The sequence below is a fragment of the Lycium ferocissimum genome, chromosome 1, assembly GCF_029784015.1.
Source record: "Lycium ferocissimum isolate CSIRO_LF1 chromosome 1, AGI_CSIRO_Lferr_CH_V1, whole genome shotgun sequence".
NCBI classification, from domain to species: Eukaryota; Viridiplantae; Streptophyta; class Magnoliopsida; order Solanales; family Solanaceae; genus Lycium; species Lycium ferocissimum.
This window is the reverse complement of record NC_081342.1, coordinates 8,677,442-8,703,872: the sequence shown is the minus strand read 5'-3', so window position 1 is coordinate 8,703,872 and position 26,431 is coordinate 8,677,442. Positions and strand designations below refer to the sequence as shown.

The following is a 26,431-nucleotide window of genomic DNA, read 5'->3' as shown; positions in this document are numbered from 1 at the left end:
TTTTCTTTTTCTAATTTTAAAGATAATTAGGAGAAAAACTTGAGGCTTGTAGGTATGAAAAGGGGATCGGAGCTGAGTTTTAGATTTCTTCGACTAGCAAGAAAATCAGGGGAAAAAGGATCATCAAAGGTTGTGGTAGACTGGTAAGTATTCCTTCTCCTTAATTAAAAGGTCTCAAGTTTGAGCATTAAAAATGAAGTCCCCTTTGGTGATGAGGAGTACTTAGCTTTCTCCATGCAAATTCGAACGACTATGGAACAACAGGTCGGAAATCAAAAACCCAAAAAAGGGCGAAAAAAGAAAGTAGAAGAAATAATGGAGAATCGAGGGAAGTAGTGACTTTTAATTTCTAAGTAGGACCTAATCATTTAATTAGGAAAGAAAATTTAGAAAAATCAAAATTTTACCATCTAATCTTAGAAACAAACATCTAATGTATATTAGGCTGAGAGAATCATGTATTAACAACATACATAAATTTCAAAGTGAAATTTCCTTATTTTTTCCCCCTTAGTATTTAAAATATAAATTTGAAAATACAATCATCTAAGTTCTAATTCTATATTTCGAAAAATTGTACATATTTTTACGATTTCATCAATATATATAGTTAGCTGTTAATATTTATATGTATAGGCGTATTTTTTTCACTTACTCTTTGTCTCTGATTATATTCACAACAAATTTATTTCTATATTTACTAATACTTTTACCACTGAGCGAAGCGCGGTCAAATTGACTAGTTTCCGAATATGCCTAGGGAAGTTCAACACTATGGACCTTTTTCAACACTATGGACCTTTTTATATACTCCCTCCTGTAGTTGTATATGAAGTAGTAAAGTGAAGTGAAATAGATGCGCATGGAAGAGAAAAAGACCCCCAAAAAAGTAAATGTCAATTGATGTTGAAAATGAAAAGGATTGTAAAATTCGAAGAAGATGATTTGAGTCTTCTCCTCATTATTGGTCAGTTTAACAGTAGTATTCCATCTTGTTTAAATCTCCTCATGCTAATACGGTAGAAAATTATAAAATATGCTTTAATTATATGCGATAATAATATAAGAAACATTTTGGTCCAATTGTGAGGATACTCATTTTTTTTAAGCACATATATAATTATATCAAATTTTGAAACCATTACAAGTGTGGTTTTTTATACAGCTAAATTTTGGTGCCTTACTTTAGTTTCGTTTCTTATTTTTGGTCAAACAATTATAAAATAAAGTTTCTATTGTTGAGCGGCACCTCTGAACACTTTTTTTTTTTTTTTTTTTTTTGCGCGAAATCCCTTTAAAAGGACCGATCTTTAATTTTTGTCTTTTGCTAAAACCTTCTTAGTTTTGGGTTCACCGTGCCATTTCCAAAAGATTTAAAAAAAAATCGCAAGGCATAATTTGGGTTTCAAACTCGCCTTAAAAAAAAAAAAAAAATTAATCTGTGGAATTTTGCAGAAGCCTCGCCTAAAAACGCCTAACTTTGAAGCACGTGATTTGCCTTAAGGCCTAATTTTGGGTAAAAGTTTGCCTTAAAATAAACCTCTGCCTTAAGGCATAAGTTGGGGTTCAAGTTATGGCTTGCGATATATTTTTTTTTTTTTAACTAAGCCTGAGTTCGGACGCAGGACCTCGGGGTATTAAGCGAAGGGTAAAAGTTAAAGACCTCCAATTTGAGGGGCAAACATTAAAGACCACCCCTAGCGAAGGGATTCCTGCAAATTGCCCCTCTGAACAGGAGCGGATTTATGTTGGCCCGAAGGGTGTCATGTGACACTGCTTCATCGATTGTTTTCTTACACTTTAATTAAATCCTAAAAGCAAACTTTAATTTAAATCCTAAATTAACCAGTAAAACACAACTGCACGCATAACTTAAATAAATGGCAAAACACAACTGCACCCATAACAACTTAAATTAACGGCAAAACACAACTGCACCCATAACAACTTATATAAACGACAATGACTAGTGAGCATAATTTAGTAGAAAGCTTTTGGCCTTAAAAGTTAAAACACTAAAAGAACTCATAAGTCATAGCCTTAAAAGTTCTTTTATTAATTAGAATATAATTGTTGGCTGCCTACTTTTCAAATTAGAATATAAGTTCTTCTCGTTCCTTATCCTGAGTGCCGCGTCAGGTTAGTTCACTATAATATTTTATTAAGTGCTTGCAATTTGTTCATGAAAATAATTTTATTTCTTTGTACTTTCTACAACGAAATTATTTAGGGTTCATCAGATAGACATTTAAATTTACCTATGTTTTATTGTTTCTTTACGATTTTTATTTCTCGTAAGAGCTACAGACAAGGATTTTTTATTTTACGTCTGGCTAATATCGAGACGATTAGATTTTAATTTGAGAACAGAATTTGATTTTATTTTCTGAAGGCATCCATAACACAATATTTAATGCGATTATATATTTTAGTTACTGAATTAATCAAAATTTGTATCCTATTTATGTATAGTACGTATATTCTGTTGAGTTTTAGAATTAAAAATGAGAAAAAATCCAGATTGTCAAAGGAAAAAATACTTACAAACCTTTTATGTCTTATAAGTTATAACCAAAAAGAAGTTAATTCTATCATTCTATATTTCTCTAAATAAATATTTGATCCTTAAGTCCAGTTGTTCACTCTTTTACATGGTGACACTGCTTATGAAAAATTCTGCGTACACCACTGCTTCTGGAAAAAAAAAATCGTATTAAAATAAGTAACTTTAGTTTATTCAGCTTTGACACATGAATACTTCATGCTGTCATATCTCGCCCTTTAAAACAAGAAATTCAAATAAAATTGCACGTGAAAACAGAAAATTCAATAAGTCATAGTCGACCAGAAAATATATATATCCACCAGTAAAACGTGATCTATTGAAAATTACAAAACTGCATCTACTAGCACTAATTCTTCTTCTTCTTTTAATCATTTAGACAATGGATTAGAATATATAATATAATTGAAATAAATTACGTTTATATAAAATACTTTCCGTTTTTCTTCTTTATTTTTCTTTAAGACGAAGGGGGATAGGAATTCTAATGTGCTTGAATTTTAAACTAGGAGAAATAATTAGTTCAAATAAGATGAGATAATTAAAATAGTAGTATTACGTTTTTGCCTAGTACTTTAGTTGGAATTACTGACTGAATCTTATAATCCTTATTATGCTACTAATATATTAATTGTGTGGCATGTATTTAAACTTGGGGACCATTTGTTTCTTAGTAAGCCATTGTATACAATATGTCGAAAAATAAACTATTGGATATAATATGGTTATCTTGTAGAGTCTTGTACAAAAAATTAGAAGAGCCGCAGCCGCACGTGGATTAAGCACAAGGATAATGTATTTATTTTTTCGGCAGGGGGATTTCTGAAATTGATTGTTTCAAAAATATTGAAAGGAAAACTATTGACAACGAAAATAAAAAGAAACAACATAGTAATACAGTTGAAAAGTAAGATAATGCTACAATAATTATAAAAATGAAAAAAATGTGCTCTAAACTAGAACTATGCTCCCCAGCGACCTACTACTATAAATAGCAGAATGTTCCTTATATTGTTACACTTTAAATACTACGGCTGGTCGATATTATGTTTCCTGATTTTTTCACACCCGTAAAAAAGATATTTAATTAATAGACTTAATTACAGAAACATTTATTTAAATTACCCATTATCTCTCCTTAATTATCTTGATTAATACTCATGTCACGAAAATAGAAAAGGTAGATTCAAGAAAAAGTAATTAACGACTTCTTTTGTTTTTAAACGTCAAGTATTACTATTCTAGAAAAAATGAGTTTGCAAAACGACAAACACTTAAGACGGGAGGTAGAATAAACGTGACGTTAAAGCAAACAGGTTAAGGAAACATAAAAAGAAAGTTTGAAGTGTGAAGGTTATATGAGATAGAGTCTGTAATATTTCTTTTAGCAAAGCTTTAATACATTCATATGAATATGGAAATAAGTCGAGCAAGATTCGAGAATGATAGGCAAATGCAATCAAGAAAAGGCAAAGTAGAGTTTTTTCCCAGGAAAGTTTGATAAATGTAAAGACAAAATTAAGTTGATACTATTATACTCTAGTTAGAAGTTGTGACCGTCCATGAGGTCAGCGGTGACCCCATGTGCCCCATACCAAATATTCATTTCCATTTCCATTTCTACCACCCACTTATTAGCCTCATTATTCCTCTTTATTTTTAGGCAATTTCTAAGCAAGTAGTAAATGGAATACCTTTTTTGAGGATTCAAAGAAAGTGGCATTTGGGTTTTTCTGAAATTATGTCAGTATTCTCCTCATGCCTATAGAAATGACTATTTTAACTACAAGTACCTTTTCCAATGAATATTGAATATATATACACACAATTATTTAGGATAATTGCACTTTTGGTCCATTAATTATAAATCAATTCTGATGTTAATCCTCGTAATATTTAGCTGAGTACATTTTGTTTTGAATTAACCTAAAATGTGAACTTTTGGTTCCTTTCTATTATTTTATATAATAAATATTTGATAATTAAATTGTTTCTAGAAATGAATTACACATCAAATATGAAGTAAACAATACAATTTAACACTACACATCGATACTTCAATAATTTAACACTTAATAATTCGTTGAAATTTATGAAGATTCCAGTCCGAGGGATATCAAATTGCAAGTATGAATTAGTTAAAAGTTAAATGTGCTTAACAAAAAACTACAAGGATCAAAATTGGAATTCGTCAATATTAAGGGACTAAAAGCACAAATTTCCTCCTTTTTTATTTGTTGGTCTTTTGTACACTACATGAATTTCTACAGACGCCTTTTTTGAAATAGCTAACTATATATATCCCTCGTCTTAAGACTTATAGCAGCAACAATTTTCATCTCCTCACCTCCATTCTTCTGTTCATATTTGACCATTTTGAAACAAAAAAAAAAAAAAAAATCTCTCCAAACTCAAAAAATATAGAGAGAGAAAAGAGAGCAAAGAGAAACTAAAGTTTCTTGAAACCCCATTTTCTATTTTGTGATGAGTTCAAGTTTTTCAACCTAAGTTTGTGAAAATAAAAGAATCTTGATTAGTGTTTTGTTCAATATGGAGCCAGCAAATTTAGGTAATTTGAGAGGGAGTAGTTTAAGAGCAAGTATAAGTAGAAGTATGAGAGGCTCAAGTTTAAGGGCAAATAGTAATTCAATATGGAGAAATAATGGAGTTGAAGTATTTTCAAGATCAGGTAGAGATGAAGATGATGAAGAGGCACTTAAATGGGCTGCACTTGAAAAATTACCAACTTTTGATAGATTAAGAAAAGGTTTATTATTTGGATCACAAGGTGCTGCTGCTGAAGTTGATATAGATGATCTTGGTTTTCAAGAAAGAAAGAATTTGCTTGAGAGACTTGTTAAAGTTGCTGATGAAGATAATGAGAAGTTCTTGTTGAAACTCAGGAACAGAATTGACAGGTATGTTCATTTTTTGAATATATGAGATGAGTTCTTTTTTATGGTTCCACCCAATATTCGGTATTTGAGCTCGACTTATCCGGATTCACGTCGTGTAAAAAACACTCTATCGAGATTTTTTGCATACAAATACTATTAAAAAAATTACTATTTTCTCACTGAAAAATATAGTAGAATTTTTACATGAAAAAATTATGAAGTTTCTCACTATTTCAATGAGAACCTATTTCTCACGGTACATTTTTTCAGCGAGATTGTTCTGTGGAAATGAGGTGGGAAAATCATATTTTATAGCATAAATTTTTCACTGAATGTCGGTAGAAAAAATTTCTTTTTCTAGTAGTGTCAGAACTCGAACACGAAACCTCTAGTTAATGGCAGGCTAGAGCTACAGTGCAGGCTACTGGTTCGGCAGTACCAGTATTTTTGGCTGAAACACTTTATTATGTTAAAAATTTATTTAATATGTACAAATAATCTATTCAGAATCTAGTCTTGTGATTTAGAACCTAAAAACTAAAAATCCTGTGTGGTGAAATGGGGTTTCTTTATTTGTCAATTTAAGTGGTTACAAATGATTATTGATTCTTGTTTTGTTGGAAAATGGGAAATTTGCAGAGTTGGGATTGAATTGCCAACAATAGAAGTGAGATATGAACATTTGAATATTGAGGCAGAAGCATATGTGGGAAGCAGAGGATTGCCCACATTTATGAACTTCATGACTAATTTTCTTGAGGTATAAAAAAATAATATTTTTATTATTATATTACTGTTTTGACTAAAAGGGTTGTTGAACCTAACAATTTTTTTGTTTTTGGTTTTGGTTCAAAGACGTTATTGAACACTCTGCATATCCTCCCAAGCAGAAAGAGGCAAATCACTATTCTTAAGGATATTAGTGGTATCATTAAGCCTTGCAGATTGACTCTGCTTTTGGGACCTCCTGGTTCTGGAAAAACAACATTGTTGTTAGCTTTGGCTGGAAAGCTTGATCCTGAACTAAAGGTAATATTTTTTCGTCCGATATTCTAAATTTATTGTCTCGACTAATTTGAATTCACGATTTTTAAGGCGACTAAAAGTTGATCGGTCCCTGCCAAACATAAAGATATCTAATACAAAAAAGTGTTTTCTTTTTTAAGAAAAAGTGATCATTGCATTTTTGGTTCCCTCAGTTATTGATAAATTCTAATTTTGTTCTTTGTAATTTTTGACTAAGCATATTTAACTTTCAATTAACTAAATATGTGTTTTTGGTCTACTTATAGTACGAAACATGTGATATATAGAGTATTTTTAGAAATCTATCACCCTCAAATATGGGGTAACAGTACATGTTGAACATAATACCCCAATAATTCAATGGTTTACCACTCAAAAAAATTGTTAAATTTATGAAGACCCACAATTTGAGGGATCAAAAGTGCACATATCAAATAATTAAAGGTTATATGTGCTTTAACCAGAAATCACAAGGATCAAAATTGTTGTACTATTTGTCGATATTTGACGGAGTAATAACACCAATATCCTAAAAAAAGTTAAAAGAAAAATTAATATGTTTCCTTTTCTTGTAAAATCAGGTAACTGGAAAGGTGACATATAATGGACATGAATTACATGAATTTGTGCCACAAAGAACAGCAGCTTATATTAGCCAACATGATTTGCATATTGGAGAAATGACTGTAAGAGAAACTTTAGAGTTCTCTGCAAGATGCCAAGGAGTTGGCTCTCGTTATGGTTAGTATCAATTTTTTTTTCTTGATTTAAATTAATTATGTGGTGAAGTTAGATAAATTCTGATATATTCTTTTTTTTCTTGGAATTTTATGCAGAGATGTTAGCTGAACTGTCAAGAAGAGAGAAAGCAGCTAATATAAAACCAGATCCTGATATTGACATTTACATGAAGGTAACACTGGAGCTATACCATGTTTACATGTGTGAAAATATTATATTTGAAATATCTTCCAAACCAAAAAAAAAAAAAAAAAACGTTGAAGAATATTACTGTGGCAAAAATAATGATCCCTTTCCATATTTGAAAATAATTTACCTATATGCAATGATTTATAACTACACAAAATATATGTGCCTTATTTTACACCACAAATCTAAAAGTCTTTTCTTTTTTCTCAAATTTCGTACCAATCAAATATGTTCACTCAAATTAGAAAGGAGGGAGTATAATCTATTAACAGAATCCCACAGAAAAGTAGTATGAGTTTTTTATTAGAAATTATTGGACAGATGTTTAGCAAAGATATTTAAAAGTATTCCTTGGGTCCAAAAAAGTGGCTAATAAATAAAGACTGATATTTTTGACCCTAGCTAGGAACAAAGAAATCTAGCAAAAACAAAAAGATATTGAAAAGTGACGCAAAGCTGAAGCAACAACCATTAGAAAATTCGAACTTGACGCTTATAGTTGACTCTTTTTTAATTGCTTTTATATATTCTCTCTTTTTTAATTGCTTTTATATATATAAAATATATGCAACATTAACTTTATATTACTTCCGCAGCTGATTTTGAAACAATAGTTTTTTAATTTCCACCTGATGTTCGATATCCAATTAATTTGAATTCACGCTGATAGAAAGTGTTTTGACATTGAGTATAATTTCTACTCACTATAAAATATTTTACCCACTAAAAAAGGGAATTGCAGGTAAATATTTGATAAAAATGGTAACTAACATACTATAAGAGGTTAAACTACACTGACAGTTTATAAAAAAATTTACACTCTGCATATAGCTTAAATCCTTTGGTATTGTTCAAACAATTTATAGTTTGATGTTTTTATTTTAAGATACATTCTAGTTGAAGTTTGGCACCAGGCCAGAAATAGGCTTCTGGTTTTTTATAATATAATCAATAACCTTTGGTAATAGAAAGCTGAAAAAGGTACATGTTTGTCAATCCATTTCCAGGGATAATTGAGCAAAGTAAAAGAAAATAAATTGTTCATTTATGGAAAGTAATCATGCCTTTTACTTTTTGTGGAATTTAGGCTTCAGCAACAGAAGGACAAGAAGCCAATGTCGTTACAGATTATGTTCTTAAGGTAACATTTACAATATCCAATCAGTCTTATATTTGAATTATGAGAAAAAGGGGTTTATGAAATTGAATTCTAATACTGAATATGCTATTGCAGGTTTTGGGACTGGACATTTGTGCAGATACTATGGTGGGAGATGATATGATAAGGGGTATTTCAGGTGGACAAAAAAAGCGTGTGACGACTGGTGAGATGCTTGTTGGACCATCAAAAGCACTTTTCATGGATGAAATATCAACTGGATTGGACAGTTCCACAACATATTCCATTGTGAATTCCCTAAGGCAATCCGTTCAAATCTTGAAGGGAACTGCTGTCATTTCTCTTTTGCAGCCTGCCCCTGAGACCTACAACTTGTTCGATGATATTATTCTGATATCGGACGGGTACATTGTCTATCAAGGCCCCCGTGATGACGTGCTCGAGTTCTTTGAATCTATGGGTTTCAAATGCCCGGAGAGGAAAGGCGTGGCCGATTTCTTGCAAGAAGTATGTTTCAATTTATAAGAAACAAGAAGGGTGCTTAAAGTGTTGATGCAATTTTGGTTCTAATGTGAAATATTTGCAGGTGACGTCAAAGAAGGATCAACAACAATATTGGTCAAGGAGGAATGAGCCTTATAGGTTTATCACATCGAAAGAATTTGCCGAGGCATATCAGTCTTTCCATGTTGGAAGGAAAGTAGGGGACGATCTCGCAATCCCATTTGACAAGACCAAATGTCATCCTGCTGCTTTGACTAATGAACAGTATGGCATAGGAAAGAGAGAGCTCTTGAAGGTTTGCACTGAAAGAGAACTTCTGCTAATGAAGAGGAACTCATTTGTTTACATCTTCAAGCTCTTTCAGGTGACTTACTCGATCTTTTAGAAATGTTGATTTACGTCTTGATCTTGTCATATCCGTGTGCACGTTCTAATGCTTGCCTTGTTTTCATTTGTTTTCTCAGCTTACGATAATGGCTCTTATGACAATGACCCTCTTTTTCCGAACTAAGATGCCACGAGATACAATAGATGATGGAGGAATATACGCTGGTGCTCTCTTTTTCGTGGTGGTTATGATTATGTTCAACGGGATGTCTGAGATGGCCATGACAATTTTCAAGCTACCGGTCTTCTACAAGCAAAGAGACCTTCTCTTTTTCCCTTCATGGACTTATGCAATTCCGTCATGGATCCTCAAAATCCCTGTAACATTTGTTGAAGTCGGTATTTGGGTGATACTTACATACTACGTCATTGGATTTGATCCTAATATTACAAGGTATGGAAAGAATAGGCTACAGATGAAGCTATCTTATCAAGTTATTATTTTTCTTCCATGATTGTTAATCACTAGTGTTTTGCAGATTTCTGAAGCAATTCTTGCTGCTCGTATTAGTAAACCAGATGGCATCCGGATTGTTTAGATTGACCGGCGCATTAGGAAGGACCATGGGAATTGCAAACACATTTGGAGCATTTGCTCTTCTTTTACAGTTTGCATTGGGTGGTTTTGTCCTTTCACGGAGTATGTTTTGTGATTTAGGTGTTTTGTTATTTAGATGTTTGCAGAAACTCTTTCTTGTTCAAACATACTAATATTTTTTAATTTCGCCTAATGCTGTAGATGATGTGAAGAGCTGGTGGATTTGGGGTTACTGGACCTCACCTATGATGTATGGTGTGAACTCAATCCTTGTGAATGAATTTGACGGGAAAAAATGGAAACATGTAAGTTTGTATATATAAAGCTGCCTGCATTGTTTACTTTTTTAATCTATGAATGCTGAAATCAACTCTCACTAAAACAGATTGCACCAAATGGAACCGAGTCCCTTGGAGCTGCAGTGGTGAGATCTCGAGGGTACTTCCCAGATGCATCCTGGTACTGGATTGGTGTCGGGGCACTTCTTGGATTTACAATTGTCTTTAACTTCTGCTACAGTCTTGCACTGGCTTATCTCAGCCGTGAGTTTCCCTGAATTATTTCCATTTTATGTTTCACCAGGAGAAACAAAAAGTAAATTACTAACATAGCATAATTGTCTGCAGCATTTGATAAGTCACAAGCAGTGATATCAGAAGACAGTGAGGATGCTGAAAATGGTCGAGCTGCATCCCAAATAACTAGCACAGAGGGAGGAGATATTGTCAGTGTGGGTCAGAATAAGAAGAAGGGAATGGTTCTTCCATTTGAACCCCATTCTATCACTTTCGATGATGTTATATACTCTGTTGACATGCCTCAGGTAACATGCCAAATGTTTTTAGTAAAATGAAATATTGGAGCTGTCATATACACTGATTATGTATATGACAGGTATACTGTATGTATATTTGTACTTAATTGACAAAACCTATACATTTACTAGCTATTTTTAAATTAGATTACCGAGAGGCATTGGACTGTAATTATCTCTCAACTAATTTCTGATGACTTGCAGGAAATGAAAGAGCAAGGTGCTGGTGAAGATAGATTGGTACTTCTAAAGAGTGTGAGTGGAGCTTTCAGGCCAGGTGTTCTCACAGCTTTGATGGGTGTTAGTGGTGCTGGTAAAACTACATTAATGGATGTTTTAGCTGGAAGAAAAACTGGAGGATATATCGATGGCGACATCAAGATTTCTGGCTATCCCAAGAAGCAAGAAACCTTTGCTCGTATTTCCGGATACTGTGAGCAGAATGACATCCATTCACCTTATGTTACAGTTTATGAGTCCCTCGTATACTCAGCATGGCTGCGTTTGTCCCAGGATGTTGACGAAAAAGCTAGAAAGGTCTGTTCCTCTGAATTTTTGTCATCCATTAAAGACAAACCTTTTAGAGAAAGTAGCAGCCTCATAACATTTTCTATTGCTTATTTCTTTTACAGATGTTTGTCGATGAAGTTATGGAACTTGTTGAGCTTGGACCCTTAAGATCAGCCTTAGTCGGGTTGCCAGGAGTCAATGGTCTCTCAACTGAGCAGCGCAAGAGGTTGACCATAGCGGTTGAACTGGTAGCAAACCCCTCTATTATTTTCATGGATGAACCAACTTCTGGGCTGGATGCAAGAGCCGCTGCAATTGTTATGAGAACTGTTCGGAACACTGTTGATACAGGAAGAACTGTTGTTTGTACTATCCATCAGCCAAGCATTGACATTTTTGAAGCCTTTGATGAGGTAGATTTATTATCTTTTAAGCAAACTCCAGCTAATCTTTATTTTATCTTTTTATAAAATTTACTAAAATCAAAATGGCTTTGCAGCTATTTCTAATGAAACGAGGAGGACAAGAGATATACGTTGGTCCATTGGGTCGCCATTCTTGTCATTTGATCAAATACTTTGAGGTATATTATGGTAAAGAGAAAATGACTTTTCTATTTTCAATATTATATGATCAAATACTGACCTCCGGTTTTGCCTTGAATGCAGTCAATTCATGGGGTAGCTAAAATCAAGGAGGGTTACAATCCAGCTACTTGGATGTTGGAAGTCACATCCTCAGCTCAAGAAATGATGTTAGGGGTTGATTTCACCGACTTGTACAAGAATTCAGACCTTTACAGGAGGAACAAAGCCTTGATTAGTGAATTAGGCGTCCCTCGCCCTGGTTCAAAAGACCTACATTTCGAAACTCAGTACTCTCAGTCATTCTGGACACAGTGTATGGCTTGCCTGTGGAAGCAACACTGGTCGTACTGGCGTAATCCTGCTTATACTGCAGTCAGATTTGTCTTCACAACGTTCATAGCACTTGTCTTCGGGACAATGTTCTGGGATCTCGGTACCAAAGTGTAAGTATTTACAGGAGCATGAAAACTTACAAGTATAGTAAGTAGAGTGTTACTTAAAATCCTTTGTACTAATTTGAGCTTTATTTTCTATAGGAGCAAGAGCCAAGATCTTTTAAACGCTATGGGATCAATGTATGCTGCTGTTCTGTTCCTTGGTGTACAAAATGCATCATCAGTACAACCAGTTGTAGCGGTTGAGCGTACAGTGTTTTACAGAGAAAGGGCTGCTGGAATGTACTCTGCCATACCCTATGCCTTTGGACAGGTGAATAGACAAGTTCAATTTCTGGTAACTATATCAAGTTCAGAGTTGAGAAAAGACGTTCATCATATTTATGGAAACTTTCCTATATTGCAGGTTTTCATTGAAATCCCTTATGTATTCGCACAAGCTATCTTTTATGGTATCATCGTCTATGCTATGATTGGATTCGAATGGGATGCTGGCAAGTTCTTTTGGTACATGTTCATCATGTATACCACCCTCTTGTACTTCACATTCTATGGTATGATGACTGTGGCTGTGACACCAAATCAAAACGTCGCTTCCATCGTTGCTGCCTTCTTCTATGCTATCTGGAATCTCTTCTCAGGATTCATCGTTCCACGACCTGTAAGATCTTATCACTTTTATATTCTTGTTCCAATACACATTTTAAATTGATCTAGAGCTCGGAAAATGACATATATTGTTGTCTTCTACAGCGTATGCCTATATGGTGGAGATGGTACTACTGGGCTTGCCCTGTTGCTTGGACCTTGTATGGTTTGGTTGCATCGCAATTTGGAGACATCCAATCTAAACTAAGTGGCAGTGATGAAACCGTGGAACAATACTTGAGACGTTACTTTGGGTTCAAGCATGATTTTCTTGGAGTTGTTGCAGGTGTGCTCGTTGCATACGTAGTTGTTTTTGCCTTCACATTTGCTTTTGCTATCAAGGCATTCAATTTCCAAAGAAGATAAGTGAAATCTAACCAACTGAAGAACGACGAGTAAAAAGTGGTTACAAAATTAGTGTAGGGGTTACTACTTGAGAAAGTGTGTTCTTTTCAACTTTTTGATTACTAAGTGTAGGTTCTTGTAATATTCATTGGAAATCCCATGTTTATTTGTCGATGTGCAATAAAAATATATAGCAACAGTTTTATTCCAAGGTTTGGTTTCATTTTAGTTTTGGCATCCCCTCCCAACTAATTTTAATTTTAAGTACACTAGTATAGATGGTTGATTTGATATAATACAAGAAACTAAAGAATGAGTACAGATAGGACGTACCTTCAACGAGTAACAAGGTTGTAATTTTCCGCTCCTTGTTTTGTTCTCCATGTATTCTGTGAGAGCCAAAAAGGGAAAAAGGGTAGAAAGCAGAACATATTTGTTAAGTAGAGACATTCCTCCTCTGTTCTATGTAGTAATTATCTTCCCCCTATAGAAAGGGATAGGTAAGTATGTAGATATATACAAATTACTACAAGATAATGGTATACATCAATCAATCAATATAATGATAGGCATCAAGTCAGGTTAATAACTATATTGCTCGGGGTCTTCAAAAATACTGCCGGTTGTGTGTCGGATCCTCCAATAGCAATGCATTTTTGGAGGATTCACAACGAATACTAGCTATATTGATAGCATGCATATGCAATATCAGGCCTTGTTAAAGTAAGATACTGAGTACCACAGAGAGAAACAACATGTGGAAATTCGAATTGAGAATATTGATATAACAGGACTCAATATGCTGGATAGAACAAGTGTATACACATTGAGTATCAAGATGAAGGCAACAAAGACTTATTTGAGAGAGTGACCATATCCATAAAGAGATGAAAAGGAATTATTGGGGGAACAACCATATAACACATCAGTAAGGAAGAGAGAGCTGAATGCAAACCATCTCATCATATATAAACCAGGATTGAAGCATATACTATAGCTGGAATTGGAAAGAAAAAACACGCGATATTAAAATCCAAGCGACGTGTTATTGCTTCATGGTGAAGGCATACGCAAGCTAAAATAAAAATTCCTATGATATGAATTAATTTTAGATATACCTCATGTATTTTAAAATCAAACATGTATATCAATATAATATAGAAATCCTACACTTACACCATCTATAAAGTATATTTATAACTAATTAAAGGGACAAAATACCCATAACGTATGAAAAATGGCTCACAAATACCCTCCATCCACCTATTGGTCCAAAAATACCCCTAAGCTATTTATTCTTTTGCTCAAGAATACCCCTTAAACTAACACCCTAAACATGATAATTTTTTCCTATTTAAAAAAAGCCACGTAATTTATTATGATTGGCCACATATATTATTTAATTTAAAAATTAAAGCCACACACTTTTAAATCCAAACCCACTAATCCGTTTTTAACCTGTTTCCTTCATCCTCTCCATTTCTAATTATTTTGAAGTAACCAAGCCAGAAATAAAAGTCTCCTCATTTCAATCCATATGACATATTTTATTTTAAAATGTCTCAGAAAATTATATGTATTTCTAAAATAATTAATATTACTATATAAAAGTTACATTCAAGTAATTCAGAGTTCTTACCATGAAGGATGCTTTCCCGTTAAATAAAGTTTTCAACAGTGAAGTCCAATTTTAATATTTTTCTTCTATTACCATATGCAATTTAAATTTATTTCTTAATCCATGTTTCCAATCAAACTACTCATATGTCATATAAAGCGGCACAGTCATAGTAGATTTATGCGACTTTATGAATGTATGTATCAAAACTGTGTTTAATTATTGATTAATACACTACCTGTTTTGGTAATTGAATAGTTGTATTATGTAACTCCGTCCTAACAATGTTAAGAAAACGGGTTGCTTAAGTAAAGGAGTTGATTTTTAGCTATTTAGCATACCCTCTTGCTAGAAAGGAGTAATTAGTTTCCTTGATGCAAGCCGAGTTGCCTCAAGGACATGTAGAGAACCGTCCCAAGGATTCCAAGTGTGAATGATAGCATGGGAGGACGGATTGGCGATGGAAGAACATCAAAGTGGCTAAATGAGTAAAGGAAGGTTATGATTGCAAAAGAGGTCACTTCCTAAATTCAAGACTTTCATCTCCACAGGGCTAGCCAAACAAGGCCCTTGTCTCATTAAGAGCATTTATGTAATAATGTAGTTGTCTTCTTTATTGGCTTAGTATAAATAGTAGCTCAAACATTTCATTTAGTGCTTTTGATAATTTTTAAAAATATTTTGAGTGTTTTAGGGTTATCTGTAGAGATAGAAACTTGTGAGAGGCCTTTAGTAGGCTCTTGTTGATTATTGTTTGTGAAAGGATTGGTTGCTTGGGAATTCAATTCCCTTGAGGTCATCCTAAGAGGTTGGTGCTATCTAGAGTATAATTAGGAGGTCTTGGTTATTGAAAAACATTGGTTGCCTAATTGTGCCTATTTTTGTGTCAATCTATCTATCTTTTCTTTTCCTTGCCATTTTATTATTTCCGTGTATCCGTTATTGTATCATTCCTAGTCTACTACAATTGCATATCCTAACATGCACAATTCTAATTGTGCCCTTTCCTTGTATATTCCTATTCAAATTAAAATAATAAAGGGTACAAAAGTCATTCAGTATTTGAAGGATATTTTGATCAATCAACATTTATATTCATGCTTTTAATATAACTAGTTTATATGAACGTTCCTCGCCACGTTATCTCTTATCAATCTCTGATGTTATTTGTTATTTGAACTTACATATTACAGTATTTATTTTATAAGGTACAAATAGTGTTTGATCGTATTATTTTTGGTATATATCCTCTATGTTTTTAGCTATGTGGAAAAACATGTAATGACTAAAATAACCCTACATTAGGAATTGAGTATATTCTATTTATTTTCATTAAACTGAAAATTGTTATTACACGAAATTAAAAGAATAATGATCATTTGTTTGCCGAAGAAGTAGTCAAATATATTCGTATAAAAAATATACGCGGTAGGCATGTTCATCCATAAATAAATCACGCGAATTATAGGGACAAAATGTTTCACTCATCATAGGTGGGAACTCATAGTTTTCCTATCCCACTTTACCAAACAACTCATAAATATAAATTCTCATGCTATTACCCTCATTTTGTATCGTTCCCTGACAATTGTACCCTCAACTTTAAAATAAATCACGACATACATTGTATCGTTCCCAAGGCCTACCTAAAGAAGACTACAATGTCTTCACTTATAACAGAATATTTTTAATTATAATATATGAGAAAGGGGAGAAAGTACTAATAATTATATATTTATTAGATAGTCTCCAACTCGTTTAAAAATATGGTGGTCGAATCAAATTGTTTGTGTTCCTAAATATAACGTTCGAGGACGGTTGTTTCGCATAAGCAAAACCCATGGCTGGAATATCCTAAGTTTCTTGGAACTCAGAGATTAAGTACAATTAGACTTCCAATTAAATAGAAACTAGGATTTTATCCGATATAATATTGTTTATTTTAAGTGATAATTAAGTTTTTAAATTATAAAAATCGTTCAATATTTGAAGGATAAATCAACACTTATATTCATCATTTGATCATCATAGAACCTCACAACCACGGTTAAGGGATATTTATACCTTTCGATCAGCCTCAAATAAGTGTATAAGGAACTGTATGATTAGGAATAGGAGACTAATTTCTAACATAAGAACTCCTGTAATTATTCTTGATCAATTCTCGTTTCTTCTTCATCGAACTTTAAATTCGTTTAAGATATGCCTTTTAAACTCAAATATGATTTTTATTAGTACATGATTAGGAACATAAGAATGTAAACTTTTCGATAGTTTCTAACTAAAATAAAAAAGAATCTCTAACAATTCTCGACGTAAATAAAAAAGAAATACGCAGGAACTAGAGTACAATATTTTATCGACATAATCAATCAACATTTTTGTATTAGAATTTATGTTTCTTTGATAGTATTGATATGATATAGATAAATGGAAAAATATAATAAGTAAACATATGCCAAATTAAAATAAGCTTTGAAACAAAATTGACTATTAGTTGAATTAGTTTAATCCGTCGTAAAAGTATCCTCAAAAGTCAAAATAATTAGAACCAAGATAGCATCTAAAGATTTAAAAAAAAAAAAAAAGGTTAATTAGCATGTCATATGTAGTTTACGGTCAAAATATTCGGTCAGAGTCATATTGCAACCAGAGGCAGATCTAGGATTTGAGCGCAATAGGAGCACCATTATCTTTAGTACGTTAATTGCTAGCAATAAAGTTAGGCGTGCGATTCTTAAAAAACTTATTGATTATAATAGCAAAGTACAAACTTCAATATTATCAAATATAATTAATTTGGTACTAATATAACAAAAGTACATCATCAACTCATACTTGAATTCGACGCGTTTTCATTTGAAAAGTAAAAATAAACATGACTTTTCAAGACCTTAAGTTGATTGTACAAAATCCCAAATTTAAGAATATGATAAGATTTTAGGGCTTAGTATAAGATAATACAATTTTTAATTAAATTAAATCTAAAAAGTTATGTATTCCTCAATCCGTAGTAATTAAATACTATTATATACTTATTTAATAAGTAATCTATATTAATTACTAAAAAAGAAGGGAAAGCTTTACCGTAAGAGAAGTCCGATCGTTGGCTTGAATTTGATTGCCGGAGAAATTAATGAATATCGATAATATATTCGACTATGGGTGACGTTCCTGACTTAGTGATTTGTGACAAAACTTGATAATGGAAGAAGGATTTGAGAATGGAGAGAGCCAAAGGAGTTTCTGTTTGCTTATATTACGTTGGGAATAGATCAGTGAGAAGTGGGAAGTGGGAAAAAATCTTTTGAAATTTGGGGCTTTTGGGGGCGAGGATTTAATGAAAAAGTAAATGACTCGGGGACTAATAATAAAAATATTAAAAAAAAAGGGAAAAGGGCCAAATATACCCTTGTACTATAGGAAAAGAGCCAATTATATCTCTCGTTATACTTTAGGTCAAGATATACCCTTATTGTTATACTTTGGGTTCAAATATACCCTGCCATTATACTTTGACACACATATACTCCTCATTTTAACGGAAGGACACGTGTCATCATTCTATTGGCATATTTTTAAATTAATCCCTGATTAATTAAAATTCAACTCATTAAAAGATCCATACCCATATCCGAAAAATTCAAGACAAGCTTCAATAAGCTTCTTCAATGGCTGCTTCTTTCATCGAAGAAGAAGCAAAGAAATATTTCTATGGAAGATGCAATTCTTAGTGGATATGTTTAGGTAAAAATAAAAATAAGTTGCTATCTGTTAAGAGTGTTACAGAGGATTTGATTAACATTTCTTTATGGGGTGTCCTTTATTGCCAATTAAAGGGAGTCCGAGCAGGGATATCGTTTTGATGAATTTCTTGAAAGCCAAGAATTATGGCGTGTACGATTCGTTCAAGATGTTGCGAAAAACGTTGAGATGGAGGAGGGAGTTTAGAGTCTTCGAAATTGTTGATGAGAAATTTAGTCCTTAGCTTGAGAATTTGTGGTATACAGATAATGGGAAGGACAAGGAAGGTGGGATTTTGTGTTATAACGTGTTTAGGAATATCAAGAATAAAGAATTGGAAATTTGGGGCACGCATAATCACCATCATGAAGAACAGCCATTGAAGAAGCTCATTGAAGCTTGTCTTGAATTTTTTGGATATGGATATGGGTCTTTTAATTGGATATTGGGGAGTTGAATTTTAATTAATTAGGGATTAGTTTAAACTAGGCCAATAGGATGATGACATGTGTCCTCCATTAAAATGAGGGGTATATTTGTGCCAAAGTATAACGGCAGATGTATATTTGAAAATGAGGGGTATATTTGTGCCAAAGTATAACGGCAGATGTATATTTGAACCCAAAGTATAACGATAAGGTTATATTTGGACTTAAAGTATAACGAGGGGTATATTTGGCCCTTTTCCGTTAAAAAAAAACTAAAAAATCTGCATTAAATGCAGGTTTGTATAGCAATTTACTGCACAAATTTAAATAAATAAAATAATTGTAGGAACCAAGATTCGAACTCAGGTCACGACCAGTGAGCATCAACGCAAGAGTACTCCTACCAATTGAACTACTTTAACAATTATGTTTGAGGGGTCCTTTTAAAATATATGATAGTTTTTTAAGGTATATAAATATATGTATATAGAATTTTTTCCGAAGTTACAGGGCACGTGTCCCCCCACTTTTCAAGGTGGATCCGCCTCTGATTGCAACGTAAGAGTTGAAGATTATTCTTTGTATGCTATCAGGGCTTGATTTGTAAATATAAACAGTTGAAAGATTATTGAAATTGAGATGAGCAAACTAACAAAACTTACCTGACCTCAAGAACTAATTCTGCTTCTCCAATGATCAAAAGTCAAAACTTGTTCGACCCTTTGCAATGTTGTTATCAAATACCTTAATTATAATTAGCTCAAAAGTGGAAGCCCCAATAATAGTGTCCATACCTAAAGGAGATGCCTAAAAAAGAAAACATATGAAGAGGCTTTTGTAAGTATACATAAAAGGTTAGCATGACAAAAGGAGGAATTTAACATGCAATAACCCCACAATATATATACATCTACTAATTATCAAAACTGTATATCTTAGTTACCCGAAGTTTTAGTTTTGTAATTAGGTAGGAGAATCTGATTTTTTGTTGACTTATGAACTCAAACGTTAATACGTAGTTGAGATTTGTGTTGTGCTCCATATAGTGTCCAATAAATCACTGTATAGCCTTATTGACACAACAATTTTTTCATCTCTACATCATACATATTCGCCAAAAAACATTGTTACATGATAAGAATCAGAATGAATAGCCACAATAATTTGTATCATTCAAAATTAAAAATCGTTGCATATAGTTTAAAATTATCAAACAAAAATAAATAATAGAAAAACTGAACATGTACAATATGTTAAATACTTCAAAAAGGTTCTTGAAATCAATAGATACGTAGGGTGGTATGACATGGACCTTAAGAGTCCTTTACAAACTTGTACTGTGTATGTTTGCGGCATAAGAAAATTTTCGTTGATGAGGAAACCTAATTAGACCAAAATTCTAAGTTTTGATGTGAAATCCTAATTAGGATTAGATAAAGTACAAAAGATTACTATTTTATCCTATGTGGAATTTTTCTTTTGAAGATATAGTTTAGATTTCAAACGACATAAAAGTCAATCAATATTACAGGAATATTTTGGTCATTCAACATTTAGCTAAAATTGTTCGTGCTTTTAATATTTGTAGATAGATATAGATATAGATAGATAACTCAAAATTTTGAATTCAAATCTGAACATCACTCAGCTATTAAAAACTTAAACGACATTATATCTTCACCTAAGCATAGAAATTTTGAGATAGTAAAGAAGATGTTCACCTTTTGCACTTTGATTATGCGGTTTAATTTCTTCTTTGATAGAAATTGGTGAAGCTTCTTTTGTGACACAGCTTTGTAAGCCCTCAAAAATCTTCATAGTGTCATGTATCAAACTGACATCCGTATTACATACATAAAAAATAGGAGAAAAAATAAGTTGATCAATCTCCACATATAATTTGTGGTGGATGCTTTAGGAAGATGAGAAGCTTCTGTTCCATAATGAGAAATATATAACGAGACATGGAAAAAATGGTAATATCTTATAGTTGTAACCTTTTGACAAATAGAGTTTGTAAGACTAGTTAAGGGCATGGAAAAGAAGACCAAATTAAATTTGGATAAGAAAATGAAATATAACATACTACTAGATCTAGAAAAGAAATGTGTAGGATATCAAAAATAAATCTGTATCCATTTAAGGGTAGACACATGCATGAATGTTGTTCAATAGTTTGAGAACTCAACTTAGAGTCATTTTCACATCATGTCTATTAAAATACTAAGAACTTAAGTCGATTTGAACATGTAGATGAAAAATATATCTATCTGTATCAGGAGTTTACATCAAATAAATGAATTCATGCAAGACATGCATATATTGGATTTATATTTTTATCATTGAATTAGCCATGATTGAATTTGTATTCTAACTTTAATTTGTGGCTCCCATGATTAAATTGTTTGATTTGATGCGTGTAATATTGTATGCGGATTAGATTTTTTTTTTTTTTCATTTGCAAAGTATATTGCACAAATGCAACTCAGATGGCTAAACAATTTTTTTTTAATGGCTAAACTTTTTAGGAAACGACTTAAAATCTTGATAGGCTTAAACTCATGGGCAGTTAAGTGTTACAAGATTGATTTTTGTGCTATGATATATCCCAAATTGTATTTGCTGAAATTCAAGATTTGACAGCTGTTTCCTAAGAGAAGTTAGTCAAACTTTTCTAAGCCAATGGAAAATTGTTGTGCAATAGCTATTCCAATATAGACAACTAGCTCTGCGATTTGTAGGCCATTCGAGAAGGTCTCTTAATTGTCAATTAAAGTCTTTTTTTGCTTTTCGCGATGTGTGAATGACTTTTTTGGCATCAAATGGAAAACCTTTTGATGATTTTCTTTTTCGAAAAAGGTCTGAATTTACCTGTACGCCATCCAAAATTGTTCATACTCCTTGTCATTAGTTAATTTTTTCGTATTTATCATTGCCATTAACGGAAGTCCAACGTGAAATCGGTAACTCCACGTGTCAAATTATTTCAAAAGAAAAAATATAATGTACGTTACTACTTTTTTTTTTTTACTATATTACTATTATATAAATATAATGTCACAATAATTTCCCAAATTTTTAAAATTTTTTTTCATTAATTACTATATATATATATATATTTAAAACTTTTGTTTACACTAATTTTCAAATTTTTTTAAAACTTTTTAATTAATTACTTTTAGGTCTTAATCTTATTTATTTATGTCAATTTTTTTTATTTTTGTTTTTAAAGAAACCGCTATGAATTTTTGAGTTCTTAGATATCCCCTTGAGCCCAATTAACAGGATAATTACCGCATCGCGCCTAGGGGGAGCGCTTCCTCCAAAGATTTTTTTTCCATATCCATGTTCGAACCCCTAATCCCTAATTAAGAGAGAGAACGGCTCCAAGGGGGTTAAATTATGTATTTGTCTTAAAAGTTCATTAACTATGTATAGATTATTTATTTAGAACTAAATAATTACGTAAAATTAGGATTTATATATCGGTTCCAAATTTGATTTGAATTAAATATTTTTTTAAAATATTAAAAAGTGGAATGAAAATATATATATACAATGGGTATATGGTTGTTGTTGTTGTTATTGATGTACTAACACAAATTATATTTCTTTAGTTAAAATATCTCGCTTTTAATCTTGAGTTTGGGCGAGAGACGGCCTCACATAACTATATTATATAAGAGCAAATGTGAGGACTTTTGTAGTCCTCACAATAATTTCCCAATTTTTTAAAAACTTTTTAATTAATTACTTTTATGTCCTAATTTTATTTATTTAAGTCAATTTTTTTTTGTTTTTTGTCAATTTTTTTTTCGAACGCAGGGACTTTTGTAGTTCTCACAATAATTTTCAATTTTTTTTAAATATATATATATATATATTTAAAATTTACCTTCCGTTGCTCTGGTTCGACCGAGAAACCGTGAATTTTTGAGTTCTTAGATACTTGAGTACAGCCAAGGCGGAGCCACATACGGCTAAGGGGGTTCAACCCCTTTCGGAGGAAAATTACATTGTTTATATATGGTTAAAATTATTTTTCATATATACGGCAACGACTACGATGTGACTATGAGAAACTTATTATCAAAAGAACGACTATGAGAAACTTATTATCAAAAGAAGGGGAAAGCGTAAGCTCGACTATACATGTTTCAGCTGCCTCCTAGCTCCTTCCGCCCTATAACTTAAAAAACGGAGCACGATGAAAAACCTACTTTTCAAAATTTATTTATTAGGTTCAAGGGCAAAAAAGTAAGATTATCCTAAAGCATGATGGGAGTAACAGAATTATTCAATTTAAGATAGTATGAAATAAATTAACCATTTTCCTTTAATTTTTTTGTTTGTTTGTGATATAAGATAGCGTGGTAAATGAAAATTAAAAAATCTCTACTTATTCCACAACTACAGCGACATCTACCTCCAAGGCTGCATTTTTTCTGTGTTTCTACTTTCAACTACTTTTCTTCATAATTGTTTATTCCTTAATTCTTTGCATATTTACGTGGAAAGACCGGAAGGTTTTGTCAAAAAGGAAAGTTATTAGAAGTTGAATATTAATTGTCATAAACAGAACTTTGCGTCAGAAAAGGTTTATATTAAGGTAAATTACATTAAATATCCTTGTAATATGATTTAGTTACAAATATGCCCTAAGTTTTTCAAAACTCATTCATTCCACGTAAATATGAAAATATCATTCAAGTTAATATTTGGTTATGATTTCCATATAGTGTAGAGGGATAAGTATTTGATTTTAAGATTTTATGTTGTGTATTTGTTACTGGGTCATTATATTTGTGTAGTATTACTTAGAATGGAAGGGGTGGGGGGTGGGGGGTGGGGTTGGTTTGAGGAGGAGGAGGTAAATGTTTAATTTTCAAAACAGGATTTGTATATAATGTTGATTCAAATTACGGGGTTGTTTAATGTATTTACTCTAGTTGTGGTGTTTGTCAATTCTTACACAGTAGAATTGGTATAATGCCAATTAAGACAGCTAAGTGATTGCAGTTTGATTAGTATATCACTACAAAAGAAACCCCGATTACTAACAAAAAATTCCATTAGTAAATTGATCAAATCGGTTGGCAAATTGAGTTACCAACTGATATTTGGCAAGTTCTAAGCAAGAAGGAAAATCTGAACTTCTAAATATTTGAAGAGTCAAGCAAGAGATGCATTTGGTAATTCTGAATTTTCATCACATGCCATAAAAAAACAGAAAAATATTCTCTACATGGCCTAGAGAAATTGATATTATACTACATATACAGTTTCAATTTTCATCATCATTCTCCTGTCTCCACATGCCACAAAAAATAAAGTAAAATAGTTCTCCATATGGCTTCAAGAAATTAATGCGTAGTATATTTTACATGTACACTTTCAATTACAGCCTGACAAAGATTTTATAGTGAGAAAAAAAGCCTTAAACTTGCTAGCGTACGATATTAATGCAGCTACTAGCAAATATTAGGATGTCGATCTCGTAGGTTTGGTGGGTTATATTACACTCACACACACACACACACACACACAAAAAATGAGAAAAAGTTAAAATTTCCTAATTTAATTAACTCCAGGAATGAAAATTTCCTAAAGAAAACAAAATTAGTTCTGAAAGAATTTCACCAAAATAAGAAAAAAGTTTTAAGGCCTCTTAAAACAATAGTGAACTTTTTTCCGAAGTAACTGGAATGACATAAAATATTTTAAATTTATATACTTTTTGAATCTGGCTAATATTGTTCAGATAAGTGGAACTGAATTTCGTAAAATCCATGTTCGCTGTTTGTAGAAAGGAGCCTTTTGATAGCGGTGTTAATAATGAAAGAATAAAGTCTGGTGAATTTTTAAAAAGTTAGATTACTTCTTCTGCTTAATAATCATTTTTACTTAATAAAAAAAAAGAAGGTAACATCGAACTATGCAATGCTATTATTTTTGACTTTCTACTTATTCGGCTAGTAAAAGGTACTTCCTTATCGTCTCAATTTATGTGACATTGTAATAAAAGGTACTCCCTTAACAACCCAATTTACGTGACATTATTTGACTGAGTATGAAGTTTAAAAAAGAAAATAAAATTTCTGAAATTTTGTGGTCTAGAATAATTTTTAGACATTTGTGTAACTATAAATCATCTCATTAAGAATAAAATGAGAATTTAATATTAATTAATTTGCAAATATATAAAGATGACATTCTTTCCGAAATAGATCAAGAAAAAAGTATGTCTCATTCACCCGATCGAGATGACCCAAATACAATTGTTAGTAAAGAAAAAATATATAACTTTTTTTATTAATTATTACCGGTAATTAAATCTCTATAATAAACATTGATTATTAACCTAGTCAAAATGATCACTTATATGCAACTAATAGATTAACCTGCGCTAACAATATAATTTGTTTTTTAACCTAACGAGTATCTGTAACTTTATGAAGGTGTCCATCCATGATAAGCTGAGGAAGGAACTCTATATATACTAGATGGCTTATGCCTGTGCTGCGCACGGGCCCAACACTTTAGATTATAGTGTATCTATATATACACAAAGCATGGGTTTTGTACTCCGTATCTAAAACTTTATTATATTCGTGTTTGCTACGAAAATTTATTAATACTTTTTAAAAGAGAAGACTTGTTTAAAAGAAAACTATTTTCCTCTCTTTGAGATAAAACAATAGCAATATTTAAGCATCGTTGATACTTTCAATTTTAATTCGATTAATTTAAAGGTGTAAAATACTTATTATTTTTTATCAAATTTTGATTTGGATAATTCTAATTCAAATTATTAAATTAATTATATATGTTTAAAACGAAACAAAGTAGAAATTGATTTTTTATTTAAACGAAAAAATGCTATTTTTTAATTTTTGGTAAATATTCTCGCTTTAGTTCATTTTACTTGTCATGTTGTCTTTTGCATGGTTTTTTAAAAACGTTTATTATAATTTGACTAATTTACCTTATTCATTATTTGATCCCATTTGATATTAATCACTTTTCACATTTATTAGAGAAGAATAAAAATGTTTAAAAGCATATTTATTTTAGTAATCTCTTTGAGATAAAACTAAACCTTTTGAAGAAAAACAATAATATTTAAGCATAATTTCGGTGGGTTAATACGATGAATCCATTTCAATTTTAATTACATGAATATTGTTTAATTTAAAGGTGTAAAATACTTATTATTTTTTATAAAAATATAATAAAGTATTTCTATCTCTCTTTTTGGTTGGTAATATAAAGTATAAAAATAATTTTTTTCTTAAATAAAAAGTGGAATATTAAATCTTGTTTATTTTTCTATATAGTTAATATATAATTCAAAACAATTAATATAACATTAGTAGA

The 26,431-nt window shown here is 31.8% G+C and overlaps 1 protein-coding gene across 1 annotated transcript; it reads left to right on the top strand.

Annotated features, from left to right (window-relative positions):
- The first annotated feature begins 4,898 nt into the window (after window positions 1-4,898).
- LOC132046512 (pleiotropic drug resistance protein 1) lies at window positions 4,899-13,475 on the top strand. The gene is made up of 20 exons (XM_059437161.1): window positions 4,899-5,481; window positions 6,100-6,220; window positions 6,316-6,489; window positions 7,068-7,227; window positions 7,323-7,399; window positions 8,504-8,557; window positions 8,651-9,043; window positions 9,123-9,404; window positions 9,505-9,821; window positions 9,907-10,067; window positions 10,167-10,270; window positions 10,351-10,507; window positions 10,592-10,788; window positions 10,984-11,316; window positions 11,412-11,702; window positions 11,789-11,872; window positions 11,958-12,319; window positions 12,413-12,584; window positions 12,678-12,932; window positions 13,025-13,475. The coding sequence occupies exons 1-20, from the start codon at window positions 5,114-5,116 to the stop codon at window positions 13,283-13,285; spliced, it is 4,323 nt and encodes a 1,440-aa protein (XP_059293144.1). The 5' UTR covers window positions 4,899-5,113; the 3' UTR covers window positions 13,286-13,475.
- Window positions 13,476-26,431: the final 12,956 nt, after the last annotated feature.

Coding starts and splice junctions, on each gene's coding strand:
- LOC132046512 (XM_059437161.1), top strand. CDS start 5,114: ATGGAGCCAGCAAATTTAGGTAATTTGAGAGGGAGTAGTTTAAGAGCA. Junction 7,400..8,503: donor ATATTGACATTTACATGAAG/GTAACACTGGAG, acceptor TGTGGAATTTAG/GCTTCAGCAACAGAAGGACA. Junction 9,044..9,122: donor TGGCCGATTTCTTGCAAGAA/GTATGTTTCAAT, acceptor AAATATTTGCAG/GTGACGTCAAAGAAGGATCA.